The sequence below is a fragment of the Andrena cerasifolii genome, chromosome 3, assembly GCF_050908995.1.
Source record: "Andrena cerasifolii isolate SP2316 chromosome 3, iyAndCera1_principal, whole genome shotgun sequence".
NCBI classification, from domain to species: Eukaryota; Metazoa; Arthropoda; class Insecta; order Hymenoptera; family Andrenidae; genus Andrena; species Andrena cerasifolii.
The window spans coordinates 22903919-22920408 of NC_135120.1; the positions used below are offsets into that span (position 1 = coordinate 22903919).

The following is a 16490-nucleotide window of genomic DNA, read 5'->3' on the forward strand; positions in this document are numbered from 1 at the left end:
GTAATCAGGAGAAAATTCTCTACATATCCACAAAGTTTCAGAATTTTTTGAATTTTCGGGTTCGGGATCTTCCCTTGTAAGATGTAAGTTATGTGGTTATTGGGCCCATGAAAATTCGACTCACAGCAAAAGCCCAAAGAAGTTTTGAGCGGGCAGAAACAAAAGTGGACGAAAACTAGAAAGGATCTGTGATAACTATGTAAGATCCACAACTTGTTAGCCTGAAAGGTATATATGACACTTTTCTTCATTTCTGAAATTTGTGTATTAAATAATAACTTTTCGTTTATCGATATTAACGGATATGTAGAAAAAGGATTGAAGTTTTGTTCTACATCATTTTCGTTGCTTCATATCAAAAAGTTTGCCTGTAGGAGACTCCAAACGAAAACATTACCATCCCACCCGGACTTACCCTACAAATAAATACAAATAGTTGTAGGCAGATACCGAAACACTTCGATACGTTCAATAGATTCCCGCTGGTGGAAGCTTTCTCCATCAAACGGGGTGACTTGTTTTTCTACCCCGACTATAGGAGGTTTCTCTTTCTGCCGGCACACACCCTCCGCTCCTCGACCCCTCTCGCTTTTCTTGTTGCGTAGAGCTGGAGGTAAGGGAGGAGCAGCCGAAGAAAGGGCGAGATAATAGTGGAGAAGCCCAGCACCGTCGGCCACGCGAAATAAAGCGACGATCGTAATCCACCACGGGCTTTTCAATTACCGGAACTCTTCCCTTTCTCCCGCTCGTTCGTCCCTTCCTTCCTCCCCATTCCTGCTGGTTCGCCTGCTTCCACTTTGCCGCCACCTCTTTCCAACGCGCTTCCTTTCCGCCCCTCTATCTCTGGACCCCTATCCTGCAGTTTGACGGAGCGATAAAAATGTTTCCTCGTTCCCGTCCCTCCGTCGTAGATATTCCGAAGGCACTTTATAGCGGGCTCTTTCTGTTTGCTTCTTATTTCTCAGTCGTTTCTTTCGCCGTCCCCTCCCTCCTCCACGTTGCAGCTGATGTCGTTTTATTCCGAGCCCCCTGCCTTCCGCGTCTTCTTTTCAATCGACCAACGAGCACACTTTGTCCTCTCGCGCGGCGTATCGAGAGCCAGCCGATCTCGTATAAGATCCTGGCAACGCGGGGCCGAAAATCGGTGGAAATCCGACGACTCGATCGGTCGACGTTCTCGTCGAGATGTTCCCTCGTCGACCTCGTTCGATGCTGGCTCGTATTCCTCGCGGTATATGGTGATTGGCTGGCGATCTTTAGACGATTTCTTCGTGTTTCACTCCTCAGAGTGAATTTCCTAGTATTTCCTGGATCATAGAACTACTTCGAACGTGGTTCCTTCTGGGGACATCTCTTAGGACAGTGGCGAGCAACCTTTTCTCAGAAGTGGGCCACAAGTGGAAACCTAATACTCTACGCGGGCCGCGATATTAAATACATAAATATAACTAATCCAAGAATTTTAATTTATGGGCTGAATTTGTTATTTCTGACATTGATTTACAATAAAACGTTTTTTTTTTAACTTTGATGTACTGTTTATTAGCGATATATACACATTAATATATACTTACATATTATAATCTAAACAGGTACATGTACCTATATTTTTCTAATTAAATGAACGTAAATAACCACTGAGATTTAATTAATGAGATACTTGATTCTGTTTTTCATGAACCAGCTTGATAATATTAGGCGCGATATTTGAAACTGCTACTCTAAGACAATTATTTAATCGTTCGTCATCGAGTCGATTTTTATTTATAAATAGATTCGCTGACACTACATTAGACGCATTGTGCTATTTAAAAATAAATTTTAAAACCAAAAAGTAATGTTTCGCTTTGTACAAATTTTGTATTAAATAAATAAATCTACCAATTATATTTAATATCTATTTTTGCATTTACACAAGTTTTGTATAAATTAGACAGGAATAATCATTCAGTTAAAGTTTTCTTGTGTTTTTGATAAATATTCTCAACATTATGCCAAAATTATAATTTTTGTAATATCTTTTCAATTTCTCGAGAATTCTCGAGAATTCTCAAGAAATATGATCTCTTTTCTGATTTCTCGAGAAACAAAAAATATGGAGAAATCAGGAACTCTAACACAGGTCTGCGGCTGGCGGGCCAAATGCGGCCCACGATCCGCCAGTTGCTCATCACTGTCTTAGGAAACATCTAATCAAATACATTGGATCGAATTCGGACGATTCCAATTTCTTCTCCTAACGAACGCTTCCCTGGCGGACCTCGTAAACCGGAAAAGCTTGCCACCGATCGTCGACGAACCGAGGCGAATTTAATCACCGAAAAGTATCGAGTCGCCGAACTCACAGCTGTGCGACGGCGATCCTGCACCCCTCGGTCGCTGGGGGTGGGAAGGGGAGGGGGTCAGTGTCTGTTACGAGCAATTTTCGCGATGCATCGTTGCGCGGAACCATCGTTAGCCGCCCCTAATGGAAAAAGAAAAAGCAATCGTCGCGGTTTCTGTATTCAATAAAGCCCCGGAGATGTGGAGGCCCGGCGTATCGGCCGCTGCGTGTGCATATAGCTGTGTACGTGTGATCCTGACCGAAAAAAGGGGCAGCACGCAGATAGCCAGCGGCCGAAGAAACGAAACGAAGCGAAACGAAACGAAAGAGCGGAAAACGAAGCGATTCGATGCATATTGCGTCGGTTTGCCGTTTCGCGATAGCGATACATGGTAGCGTGTACGCTCGAGGCCGCCGTAAAACCGTCGCTGTCGTGGTTAGAAGTAATTGGCCGCAACGGTAACGTCGATGGGAAACGCAGCCGCTTCGAGGTCGGCCGAACGATAACGATAACAATAATATCGATCACCCGGCTTTGCGGCAAGGGCAAGGGACCAGGGAGGGGTTGACTAGAATCAGAGGTAGAGAGGGAGGGAGGGTTGGTTGGACCAGAGCCGTGTCTCGGGGGGTGGCGGCGGCGAAGCACTCCGGGGCGCGTTGTTGCATAAAATTGTAAAGCCCGGACCGACGGTGGCGGCGCCGAGCCGAGATAGCTGCAAACAGAGGCGAGTTAATTTAAAAATGCAAATTCCACCGCAGGGCTCCCTGGCCCGGCCGTTGAGTGGGGGTAGCGGCGGCGGGGGGAGGGAAAACAACGAGCAAGGGAAACGAGAAAAAGAGGGTACGAGGAGCGGGCGTGTGTAGCCGGTCGACGAGAGAAAACAGAGAGAAAACAGCGCGCCCCAGGCTCGAAACGAGAGAACGACGTCCCTATTTACCGTGGTGTATCTATAAATCATCCTGTCGTGGGTTTTTGTACGATTCGCGACACCGTTCGTCGCTTGTAACGCGGAGATGACGATACGTCCGAGGGTCTCGCTTCCCCTGGTCCTGAGCGAGAAAAAGATTTTGTCGCTTGATCAGTTTTGTACCAGGGTTAATTCGCTTGCTATTCTTAGGGTGGAGGCGGTGTGATTTAGTGCATCGATGTTGGGTAATAGAAATTTATGGCAATGGAGGATAATGGAAATTGGTAGAAGATTGATTACACCACGGATTTATGGACAATTCGAATCATCTTGTAGGTGTTATTTACTCCCGTTGTTTCGAGAAGGGAACTTGCAAAGGGGAAGGAGAATGTATTTCATGGATCAATTTTATGACGCAGGCAAGCGTAGTTTCGCCGTGACGTTGGTCAGGCAGCAGCCGGCTGTCTGACTAGGGAGCGTCTGTAACTACTGTGACGCAACGCGTTTACTTTCATCATCTTTTGACTGCTTGCGAAAACATTCAACAAGGAGTTTACGAGCCTTACAACAGTATAATCAGATTTATATAAATAGGGAAAGGAGGATCATAGTTTGCTGCCTTGTGCACCAAGTCAATTATTCCTTTTCCTCGGAAAAGGAAACAGTGTCCGGTATTTTATCGGCTTTATGCTTTCTCTATATTTGCAATGGCGTGACCAGTTTTGATAACAAATCACGGCACATGACATTTTGATTTCGACAAAGTGGAAACTGAATTGCGCGGCTCGCTTCTCATTCTTCTCCTATCAGACACGCGATTCTCGCGGTCGACACACGGGAAAAGCGAAAAAGCGAATTTCGGCCGAATAGCGTGGCAGCAGGTAGCGGTTCGACCACAGCGCGCGGAAATAAAAGTTCGCGTTCACTAATTGCCGCGATGATGGATGCGGGCGGTGACCCAGTGACACGTGGTTGATTCTGGAAATCGGTTGCTACTATCCCCGGTGGGACCATTAAAAATTCCATGCATCCTCGAGTGAGGTCGCCGTCCAATGTAGTCATGAGAACCAGCGGAATTACGCCTGCGCGTCAACTTCCCCATGCATCTTCCTCCTGTCACGTCGTTGGCCGTGATATTTGATAAATAAATCATCGATTATCGGGCGGAAGAAGTTCGATTTCGGCGCAAGACAATTCAGGTGGAATTAAAAAAGCTGAATATCGGAGAATCTTGACAGGCAACGTGCTATCCTGGTCGTTACGTGATTCTCGAAACAAAAGAAGATCAACCCCAATGTTTCCTAAAACTAGTGTTCCTTCTCGAGAATGATTCTCGACAATTTCTCGAGAAATTTTATAATTGCTAATTTCTTATTTCTCGAGAAATACTATAATTTCTAGGAAAAATATTATAAACCTCATTTATTTTCGTAAATGAATGTATTAATAGTTAATCGCGAACGTATAAGCACACCTACAATTTATAATAAATCTTATTAATAACATTAGAACCTATATGAATTCCAATAGAAAATCACAGTACAGAAGATTCGATATTATTAACTGCTGAAGGTAGTCTTAAATTCTTATTTAAAAATTTAGAAAAATTGTATACTGAATTAAGTACCTAATGAGTTTCTTGTGGCTATTAAAGAAGAAATATAGAAAAGAGGAGATAAGGAGATAAATATTCCAAATATATTTTTGCAATATTTTTTTCTATTTCTCGGGAATTCTCGAGAATTCTCAAGAAACATGATCTCACTTCTGATTTCTCGAGAAACAAAAAATATGGAGAAATCAGGAACACTACCTAAAACCGTCTGGTTACTCCACGAATCGATTCTCGTCGTTTGACTGCACTGACGGACAGGAATTCGTTGCCGGGAAGAGCCAGCAATTTGCCAGCCACAAATTAAACGTCCGAAAAGAATGCATTTCGTGATCCGATTCCCGGAGAAGCTCTTTATCCATGATCCCTGGAGTAGTTGGGACCGATTTTCCCCGAATGTGTCGGGTCGGGTTGAGAACCTCTGAGTGCAATCTTGTACCAACTGGGGTTTGCGGGGTCTTGGGAGACGCGACTTCGGTTCGTAACCTCCTCTCTCGGGGTCCTGGCTACGACGAGGGTGGAGTGAGGAATAGGGAAACAGGCGGCGTGGGTTGGTCGACGTGGAATACCGTGGGGTGAGTAGTAAGGAGACTACTTGCCGAGTAGTAGGAGGTCGGGGGTGGAAAGGAAGGAGGAAGAAAGAGTAGGCACGGAGGGATGGGGTAGTCGGTGGCTTGGGATATATCCGTAAGGTCGGGGGCTGGTTCGGTGGTGTGGGGTGTGGCGGTGGTTGGGCTGAGACGAGGCGCCGTGGTGAAGGAGTCGCTCACTCACTTACCACCCTCATGGCTCCGACCGCCAACCCCAATACCACGCACACCACCAGCCTCCTCTTTCCCTTCCTCGTCACTCCATCCTCTCGACAACCGCCACCACCATCTCTGCCTGCACCACGGCGGCTGCCGCTGCTGCTACTGCTTGCCAAGTTGCCTGCCTGCCGGCAGACCAAGTCCTCCCTAACACTACAAAGTCTATATATCCACGGTGTACCCAACGGCCCACCCCGCTTTTCTGCCTCTCACTCCTTTTCAGGCCACCCCTTTGAGAGGTACCGACCCCCATATTGATCGTGGCGCGAACCCTCTTCGCTGGAAAGGCTGCTGCCGCGCGATCCCGACGGGCTCTAGGTGTAAGTAAACTTACGCGAATGAAGGTCGGGTCCGGGTACGTATGTACGTACCGTCGCTTCCTGGGCTGAAGAGCACATACGAAGGAAGCAAGAGGTGAGAAATGGCGAACGAGCGGTGGGAGGGAGATGAGAATCCTCGTGACGAAACAGAGAGTGCTTTCGGTGTTTCAGCGCGAGACGATGCGCTCGCAACGGGGCAGATAAGTCTTCTGAATACACCGGGGAGGCTGGTGTATGGAATTGCGGGGAAGAAAAAGTATCCGGGAACGATGGAGGATGCCTGCTAACCGATTGTGTCGGGAATATTACACGGTCCGCGAAGCACTATAAATACGGAATCCAATGGCACACAATGGAACAGGAAATTAACCCCTTCACACTGCCCTCCGCGTTTTCCAATACGATCCGTACCGTGTGGAACAGAACTGACTGACAACTGATACAGCCTCGAAATAACATTGCCCAGTCTACAAACATCGTTGATTAGATTGCCTTGTGAATACGAATTCCTCAGGGGATGAAAAGGATTAAAAGACACCGCGTAAAACAGCTCGGTGAAGGTGCTGCATCGTTTCGAAAGCAGAAATGGTCGACGCCGTTCGACGAGCTGCGGCATAAAAATTCTATGACACGTGGAAACTTTGGCGATGACGATTCATACGGTGGCCATTATCCGCGCGGAGCCAGAAGCTACCGGGTTCTGCGGGACTTATCTCGCGCTAACCATCTTCCTGCCAACATAAATCCAAGATCTTCGAGATTCCTCGCATTTTTATGATAATGCCCCCGCGCCACTTCGTATTCCTGTCGCGCGAGATGCCTCTTCCGTTCTTCCTTCGAAGGCGAGGATCGTTCTGGGAAATATCCAGTCGAACCCGTTCCCCTCTCGCGACCGTGTTTTCTTTTTACCGTCGATTTATCCTGGAAGGAGCGGCGAGGCGCTGCACTCCTCGTCAGGCTTTCCTTTCCAGGAACACGACAGCCGTAACCAGACCGACTCCCGTGGCTTTCTCGCCTGGATAAATAGTGACTTGCCATTACCGGGTAACGAGAGAAGGGGTGGGTTTCTTCGTTGCCCCCGTGCGCAGTGGAAACCGCTCTCGCTCTCTCTCTCTCTCTCTCTCTCTCTCTCTCTCTCTCTCTCTCTCTCTCTCTCTCTCTCTCTCTCTCTCTCTCTCTCTCTCAGTCTCTATGTAATATAAAAATGTTTGCAGACGATACCTTAATATATGTAACAGGTGAGAGTAGTATGGAGATTGAGAGGAAAATGAATGTAACATTTAACGTAGTGGAAGAATGGATGAATATTAACAGACTGAAGATGAATGCAGGGAAAACGATATATATGATAGTTAGAAATATAAGAAAGGAGTTAGGAGGTAGTATGGCTGTGAAATGCTTGGATAAAACTGAAATAGAACGGGTGGAAATGATGAAGTATCTAGGCGTAATGATTGACGATAGACTACGATTTACAGAACATTGTGATTATATGCTAAAGAAAATAGGGAAGAAAATAAGTTTTCTGAATCGAGTGGGAAATTATATTACAGCATATACTAGATGTACTATATACAAGACAATCATGGCACCTCATTTTGAGTATTGCGCGACGTTATTAATTAATATGGGGGAAACACAGATAGGTAGGCTGCAAAAATCTCAGAACCGGGCCATGAGAGTCATATTGCAATGTGACAGACGAACCAAAGTCGAAAATATGCTGCAAGCGTTGCAGTTTATGGCTATAAAGACAGAGGCTGTACTATAACATGTGTATATTTGTTTTTAAGATTTTTAAAAATATATGCTCGGAGCATTTAAGAAATAGGCTAGGAATAGTGGGCTATGAAAGTGCAATGCAAACAAGGCAAGCGGGGAATATTGCAGTTGAATTTCGTAAAACGTGAAGTGCCCCAAAAAGTCTATTTTATGAAGGAGTATTAATGTATAATGCACTGCCAGACGAAGTAAAACGCTGTGGAAGTTTAGGCATATTTAAGAGAATGGTAAAGGAATTCGTTACAACAAACGTAACGTAATCCCATAAAGCTTCCAGATATAAGTGTACTCGAAAATAGTTGAGAAAGCTAATAAATAATCAATCAATCAATCAATCAATCTCTCTCTCTCTCTCTCTCTCTCTCTCTCTCTCTCTCTCTCTCTCTCTCTCCTCCGAGTTCTTTTCGTTTCTGGAAAACTCGAACGGGGCACATAACACGGCTCCTCGGGGGATTCCTTCCTCCCTTTGAGAAGTCGTTGGTACGTGAGCGCGTGTGCGTGTTTTCGCCCTCCTCCCCTCGACTCACTTTTTCCCCGAGTCAACTGACGTCGCTTCCCGCCCAGAAACGAGACACCAAGGTGAATCTTTCGATGTCGTCTCATTGTCTGCGCCGCGTGCCTCCGCGCGCCTCCTGCATTTGCGAGATTCTGCCCACCGTGCCTAGCTTTTACGAAGGTATGAGGCGGAGGATCGAATTACCTCGTGTCGGCTGAACCTTGGAGCAACGGTTCAGCGAGGATCTAAATCTCGACCATCGATTGAGGAGGGCAATGATGCCTTCTGGTAAGAACACGTGAAATATTCTATCGAAGCTACCGATGTAATTCAAGCCCATTGAGAGATCATTACCATTGACGAGAGGAACAGATCCCACAGGTGTATATCAAGCAATAGAACGCCGTCAAGCTCCCGTTGCAATTGCCGCGCGCGATTAGCCAGCTGAGTCGCTCGAAAAGAATGCCACTCTGCCCCGAACGGCCATCTAAATCACTAGCTGCCCTATTTCGTTTCTTCCCGCGTCGACGCATGAATCCTCACGACGTCGCTGACGTTGGAAGGAAGGGATGATGCCGAGAGAGGCGTCGGGGTAATGGAGCGAGCCAGAGGTGCCAGTGGATGAGAGACGAAGGGTAATTGAGAAGAGGAGATTTACTTCGGGGTCGAGAGAGGCTGCGAGAGGGTAGTTTACGATGTTGCTCTGGATGGGGCGCGCAGTTATCGGGGACAGGAAAGGGGCTCACGCGCGCACACCGCTGTGCGGGCGAAGAGGAAGGAGACACCGCCATTCGCCGTATCGGCGACAAAACTGTCGCTCGTAAAACTTCCTGCCGATAATATCATCGTTGCCGGGACCTCGGTATCTCGAAGGTATTGGCAGCAGGCTTTTCGTCGTGCTTCACTAGGCAACTGACGTTCACTCTCTGTTATCGTCCCTATTCTATGGAAAAGGAACTCGAGGGGGTGGATGGTCTGAGAATTAATAGGCTCGATTGAGTCCCGATAGTGGCTGATATAGAAGCGTAAATTCAGCTAAATCGTTTCTTCGCTCAACGGAGAGGAGTGGGGGTGGTGCTTGGGGAAGCTTGTGTTGTTATGCAAATTTTCTAAATGAAATGGCAATTTTTCTATTTTTACTTCTAGCTCCTTTTAACCGAGTCAACGGTTTTCCGTATTATTTGCTTAACCTCTTTCGCCCGCTGTGGAGGAAGAATGCCAGAGGAAATAGAAAGAGGGGCACGTAATTTAATTGCTTCCTGGAACATCGAGGGGCAAATATTTTATTCAATCGAGAGACGAGGATGAATTTGATCGCTTCGCCGGTCGACCGTTTTCGTTATTTCCGTTCCCGAACCTCCAGATCGAGGTATCGCTGTCTATAAAAAGCTTGGATGAAATCGACAGGATCGTCTTAAGCCAGGCGAAAGTGGGCTGTATACGGCCTCGGCGAAAGATTCCCCGTGATAAAGCTTAACGCTCGTTTTATGGCTCTCTGCATGGAGCAACCATCTCTTGGCGAATACGCGCATCGTCGAGCATCTACGTAACTCCAAAACGATTACCTTTATCTGGCAGTGTTTGCCGGCGATAAGGAATCGAAGCTGTTACGCGAATAGATTCGGCCAAACAGAGCGCGAACTTATTTGCTCTGTCTACTTGAAATACACCGCTAAGTGATTTTTGTAATTACCTAATAGGAGACCTTGCAAGGTTTATTCAAGTGGCTTTTTAAAATCTCTGGTATCACTGTACCGACATTTACTGCTATCAAACGTAAGACTGCGATTTGGTATGCTTAACTGCCTTGTAACAAATACAAAACGACCACGAGGCAAAAAGCACCAGCCTAATTTCTTTTTACCCGTTCTGTTGCAGAGAAACTCGATATCGCCCGCCGAGCGCGAAAAGTACAGCAGGCCGCGGAGCCCTCCAGACGCCCAGCACCACGACCACATGCACCTGAAGAAGATGAAGAAGGAGCACGACAAGGACATAGGCCATGTAGGTATTCGGGGTGATTCCCCGTGCCGTACCACCGATGGTTATTAATTAAGACAAGAGCTCCTGATTTCTCCATATTTTTTGTTTCTCGAGAAATCAGAAAAGAGATCATATTTCTTGAGAATTCTCGAGAAATTGAGAAAAATATTGCAATAATTATATTTTTGGAATAATGTTGATAATATTTATCAAAAACACAAGAAAACTTTAACTAAATGATTATTCCTGTCGAATTTATACAAAACTTGTGTAAATGAAAAATAGATACAAAATTTGTACAAAGCGAAACATTCTCGAGAAGGAACACTAATTAAGACGTACCCGTTTGCCCCGATAGCAAAGCGATGGTGAAAAGAGCGACCAGGATTTAGTGGTGGACGATGCCAGCGAAGGACCAGCGAGTCCTGCAGCGAACGGCACCTCGTCACCAAGGGAGAACGGCCTGGACAAACTCGGCCCATCCTCGGTGCCTTTGAGCAGCCAGGTGAAGAAAGAAGTGCCACCACCATCACCGAGGAGCGGTACCAGCAGCAACGCCAGCACCCCCTCAGCCAAGAAGATGGAGGAACGGGAGAAACCGACCACACCGATCTCTAAACCTGTCACACCCACGTCTGCTGGTACGTTCTTTCTCGTTACTGGTACGGTAATCGATTAAGAGTGGCTAGTTTAGTGGATATTCGAAGTGTAGGGATAACTTTGTAGTTTCGCTTTTATGAAGGTAGAAAACACTGTGACACTTTTGGGAGCGCAGAGGAAACGAAATTGATTGTCAAGGGCAGTGGGCCTTATAGCTCTCGTTGTGTGTTCGCTGTACGTGGAAGATGGAAAATACTTTCCGCGTCTGACGATAAATGTATGGTCGACAGGTGGTAGCAGCTCCGGGTCCGGTGGTCTGAAACCATCGAGTTCCAGCAAACCGCTGGTCTCGGCCTCGGCGGTCGGCCCTTATCCGCCACACTATCCGCCACCACATCATCCACCCGCAGGACCTCATGCGGACATGTTGGGTTATCCTCCGGGAGCCCTGAATGGATATCCCACAAGACCGCCTCTTCAGCAACTCTACGATCCTCACGGAGCCATGAGGGCACCTCTTGGACCTTTCGGCGTGCCCGGTGGCAAACCGTAAGTAACTCAACCCTTACTATCTTCTTAAGCGTCCACTCGTAATCATCCATCCCGTTCTAATTTTAATTCTAAGGGTAAACGCAGCGATGATTCTAGAAACCTCGCGTCGACGTGGTACCCTCGTTTCCACAGCAATTCAATTCTCTTTTACGTGACCAATTGCCTTCCGCAATACGCGCAATTATTTTCTCAAGCTGTTGAAGATACGAAGAAGTATCTATCGTTTCGTGGGAAAATTTCGCAGCAAGCGATTAAAATCAACGGCGCGATTTATTTATCTCGCGAAATGCGCCCTCAGAGATGATCTCTTTTGTTTCGCAGAGCGTACAGTTTCCACGTATCGAGCGAAGGCCAGATGCAGCCAGTGCCCTTTCCACCTGATGCTCTAATTGGACAAGGAATACCGCGTCACGCGCGCCAAATAAATACCCTGACACACGGGGAGGTGGTGTGCGCCGTAACGATCTCGAATCCGACTAAATACGTTTACACCGGTGGCAAAGGATGCGTCAAGGTCTGGGACATCAATCAGGGCGGCAGCGGCAGCGCGAAACACGTTTCGCAGCTTGATTGCTTGCAACGAGACAACTACATCAGGTTGGTTAAACGTTACCGCGGCACATGACGCATTAACTTTCCACTCCGTCTGGCAAACGCGATTCGCTACTGAATAAATCCTGATCACCGCACGCCGTGTACCATTACGGTCACGTTTAGCAAAACGTATGTTACGCGAAATAATTACACGACCCCCGGCTGGCGTCCTCGTTGCTTTATTCTTGTTTCTCAAATAATCTACCTTCCGAGATAAATCCGGCCTCAAAGAAAGTGAATCGCTGAGGTCGATTAACCCTGTCCGTGCTGCGGGCACACACCCGAGCACGTGCACTCGGAGCGCGCTATGCGCATTTCAAGCTTCAGCACTGATAGGCTCCATTGACAGGCACTGATTTCAGTTAATACTCTAATTATACTAGGGGGCAGCTTTATAAGCACATCCAAGGCTACTATCCTCCTTCTCCTCCACACCACTAATTATCATTGTATCGTCTTATCGTAGAAGATACTAGAACCATACGAAAAGACGACTAGCGATGAGGCCTGGCTGAGAAGGTGGGTAGAGCTGCTTGGCCTTGTAGCCACCTAGAAAGTTGCTCCCTAGAATTAGCTACAAGTGGCGGAGCGGAAACTGACCAACTGAACTGTGTTCCTTTTCCTCTGAGAACAGATCAGTAAAGCTGCTACCGGACGGCAGAACACTGATAGTCGGTGGTGAGGCGAGCAATCTGAGCATCTGGGACCTGGCGAGCCCAACGCCCCGGATCAAGGCGGAACTCACCTCGAACGCACCGGCGTGTTACGCTCTGGCCATCTCCCCAGACTCGAAGGTCTGCTTCAGCTGCTGCAGCGACGGCAATATCGCCGTCTGGGATCTCCAGAATCAGTCGTTGGTCAGACAATTCCAAGGGCACACGGACGGCGCCTCGTGCATCGACATCTCCGCGGACGGCTCGAAATTGTGGACCGGCGGCTTGGACAACACCGTCCGCTCCTGGGACTTGCGAGAGGGCAGGCAGCTCCAGCAGCACGACTTCACCTCGCAGATATTCTCGCTGGGCTACTGTCCCACGGGAGAGTGGCTGGCCGTGGGCATGGAGAACTCGAACGTGGAGGTGCTGCACGCCACGAAACCGGACAAATATCAGCTTCATTTGCACGAGTCCTGTGTACTTTCGTTACGCTTCGCTACCTGCGGCAAATGGTTCGTCTCCACCGGCAAGGATAATTTACTCAACGCGTGGCGCACACCTTACGGTGCCTCGATATTCCAGGTAAGTTTGCTCAGGTGGTTTGTCAGGTGAGAAGTATACTCGAAGGAGTGTCTTATTGGATGGGGCAAGGTACAAAATATGGGGGTCATGGCGGACTGTTGAACCCTAGAATACTAGGTTTCTAGCTTTGTATATAAAAGGAAAGTTCTTCAAGGGATTTGAAAGCAAGTTTCTTCGCGTTTAAAGTCCCAGCGTAATTAAAAGAGAGATCACTGCTCTTTCACTCCATCGACTCCCCCATATATTTGTCCACGTAACGTATCCAAAACACTCATCCTTCGCTTCTCAGAGAAATTCAATACGTGAGTGCGGAGCAGTCGACTGGTGACTAATGCAACGATTTTATTCGCACTGTTACAGTCGAAGGAGTCCTCGTCAGTGCTGAGCTGCGATATTTCCACCGACGACAAGTACATCGTGACGGGGTCGGGCGATAAGAAAGCCACCGTCTACGAAGTGATATACTGAATCGTTGACTTGACGATGCGCTTCGACGCTGGACACTATCGGATGAGCCATGCTTTCATACTACTCTTGCACGAGAAAAATTGAAGAGACAGGCTTCCCTTTGCGAACAAACGAAAAGAAGCCTGTTCCGAGATCACGTACGAAAGCTACGGTCGACCGAGGAAGACCATTGGATGATCTCCATCCAGCTCCGCGGAAGGAAACTGTTTTTATCGTGAATTAAGTGATATGTCGACAAGTGTTATATTTGTTAAATCTGGATTGCCTGGCAGCTCTCGTGAACGTACAAAGACAGTCGAAGCTGTGAAGAACTGATGTTATATTATATAGGTATAAATATATACATATATATATATAAAGATATATAAAGGTGGCAGAACGTTTTAGCTATTTAAGATTGTATAGAGCGCATGGTTATAAATAGATTGAAGGACGATAATTGAGTGAGACTACGCGTGTGATTGTTCCCTCGGGTGATTACGTGGAGCTCGGTCGTGTTCGACTTCGAGGCATGAAGTCGCTTGTGTAATATGTTACTAATGTAATATAGAGTTTTACGGTTTAAGTATCGTGCATGTGAGACTGCGAGAGACGCGAGGTGTGCGAGTGTTATCCGACATTTCCACGTGCTTTACCATGGGACATGCCTGGACGATTTGTGGAGAGGAAGGGAGAGCACCAAGCTAGCGTGTAGACTCGTCAAAGTAGGAATGTATGTGTCGTGTTGCAGAATTCTACATAAATATACCGAGCAAACACGTAGAGGAAGAGCGTCTATGGTGGATAGCGTCTATAGGGCTAACGAAACAATCGATGTAACTCCGATCGTGCTGAGGCGTGCTAAAGGAACCTGAGACTTTGCGTGACCCTCGATATTTCCATTGCAAAAGAAACATAGGAAGAAGAAAAGGATAATTTGTACTCGTACGCCAAAGCCTGAGTTCGAACATTGTTTCTATTGCTATTCTCCGCGTCGCCACTACCGTCGCGCCTATGTTCGATAACTATGCAAGCTCTACGAAACGCACGGGAGAATGAGAGGAGGCGAAAGTACGTTCGATTTCCCGACAGTTTTCAGTAGCAGATACCTGTATGTAAACGGACGAAACGAGGAGAGACACGAAGCTTTCTCTGTCGCGTACCTCGGTCTTTACCGCGCGAAAGAGATCCTGTTATCCCACGTAAGGCGCAAGATTCTTAGTACATCGTACGCCGTTCGCGTGGAATCGCGCGTCTCGAACTGGTTCTCGAATAGAAAATCGAAGCCGAATGTATTTTTATGACTGACAGCCTTGTCACGCTGAGAAATATGAGCATAGATACGAACGTTTCGCTCTATTCGTACGGCGAACCGTGCACGGTGTACTGTATATGTTGTACCATTGTAAGGAAGCGAAAGTTTTACTCCTGTCCGCGTGTAACGAAACCTATATACGTACTCGATGGAGATACAACAAAGAACTTAAGGGATGAACGAACGCCTAATGCGCGCCGTTTACTGCCATTCCGAGGCAAGATATGTCGTACACGAATTAGAGACAACACGGGCTACGCTCACAGATGACACGTTTCTTTGCGAGATACTTTTGCGCCTGTCCCACGATGGCCCTAGGTTCTGACCGAACGACACCCCAGTCGGCGAGAAAATCGTCTATAATCGTGATTGAATTTGTATCTGAACAAGGATCAAATTGCGCATTTAAGTACATACGGTAATAATAAAAAAAAGAAAAAAGGAAAAAAAAAAGAGAAAAACGGTTTCTTCATGCCTGTCGAACGGCGTATGAAAATTTTCTAGGGTACTAGGTAGCGCGTTTATTATTCTCGGAACTGAATGGCGAGAAAGCAGGGGATGCATAACGGAGAATTTATATTTTGTTACAGGATGACACACGTTTTACATTCGCTGTGTTCGTCGTAGAATCGACGCCTATAGACTGCCGCGTGAATTAACGTTAACGATCGCGGAGCGCGCATCGTAGCGCGGGACGGGGAAAGAATAGAGACGGGGAAACGAGAAAGGCAGGGCAGATTTTCGACGAGCACAGCTACGATGATAGACCAATAGAAACAACGATACCTCAAGAAGACTCAATAGTTAATTATCTCTTACGGATTAACTTGTACAGAATCGATATTCTTTTACAGTGAATGGTTACGCATACCCACGCAGATGCATACAGACAGACAGAAACAAAAAATAAACACTTACTCACCCACACGCAGAAAGACGCACTTAGGGAGAGGAGCAGCGATAACAGAAAGGAGGACAGTGATATGGCGGCTAGACATCCATCGCTATGATTCATAAATCGTGTCTCGTATTCATTGAATTGTGTGTCTCCGTGCTCGCAGGTTTGCGCGCCGTGTGTACGAAAGTAAAGAGAATGCGTTTCTAGCAGAAGAAAAAAAAAACGACAAGTGTTAATCCTTTCCAAGCACAGTTCATGTTGTTCCTATAGCTACGCGAAAATTGTTTCTTTCGACAATTAAATCATCTATATCTATATACACGCGAGGTTTTATTAATCATCTACCCCTTCCCTCCTTCTTTATCTGACAACTCAACTTTCATAGGTTGGTGGTTACTCGTCTGTTTCAAGTTGCTTTTCAAACAATAGTCACGTAAGTAATAGTGCGTATTTCGAACGAAACATTTCGCATTCCTAGAGTTATAATTACTGTTATCTTATTAACAGCTTAAACTGAACCAATTTGCAATAGCGACGTACCGGGCACAGGATAGTAGAGGATACTTGAATTAAGAAAAGTATAGGAACAATGTCGATTACAAGCCTTTCATGT

General features: G+C 46.7%; 1 protein-coding gene across 2 annotated transcripts in view; it reads left to right on the forward strand.

The window, feature by feature from the left end:
- LOC143366585 (protein groucho) overlaps positions 1-16194 on the forward strand; it is a 125946-nt gene extending 109752 nt beyond the window's left edge. For both annotated transcript variants that reach the window (XM_076807719.1, XM_076807720.1), the window contains exons 8-13: positions 10129-10254; positions 10592-10874; positions 11124-11382; positions 11707-11982; positions 12614-13217; positions 13578-16194. In XM_076807719.1, the coding sequence (XP_076663834.1) occupies positions 10129-10254; positions 10592-10874; positions 11124-11382; positions 11707-11982; positions 12614-13217; positions 13578-13685 (1656 nt within the window). In that variant the 3' untranslated portion in view covers positions 13686-16194. The remainder of the gene's footprint in view (positions 1-10128; positions 10255-10591; positions 10875-11123; positions 11383-11706; positions 11983-12613; positions 13218-13577) is intronic.
- The last annotated feature ends 296 nt before the right edge of the window (positions 16195-16490 follow it).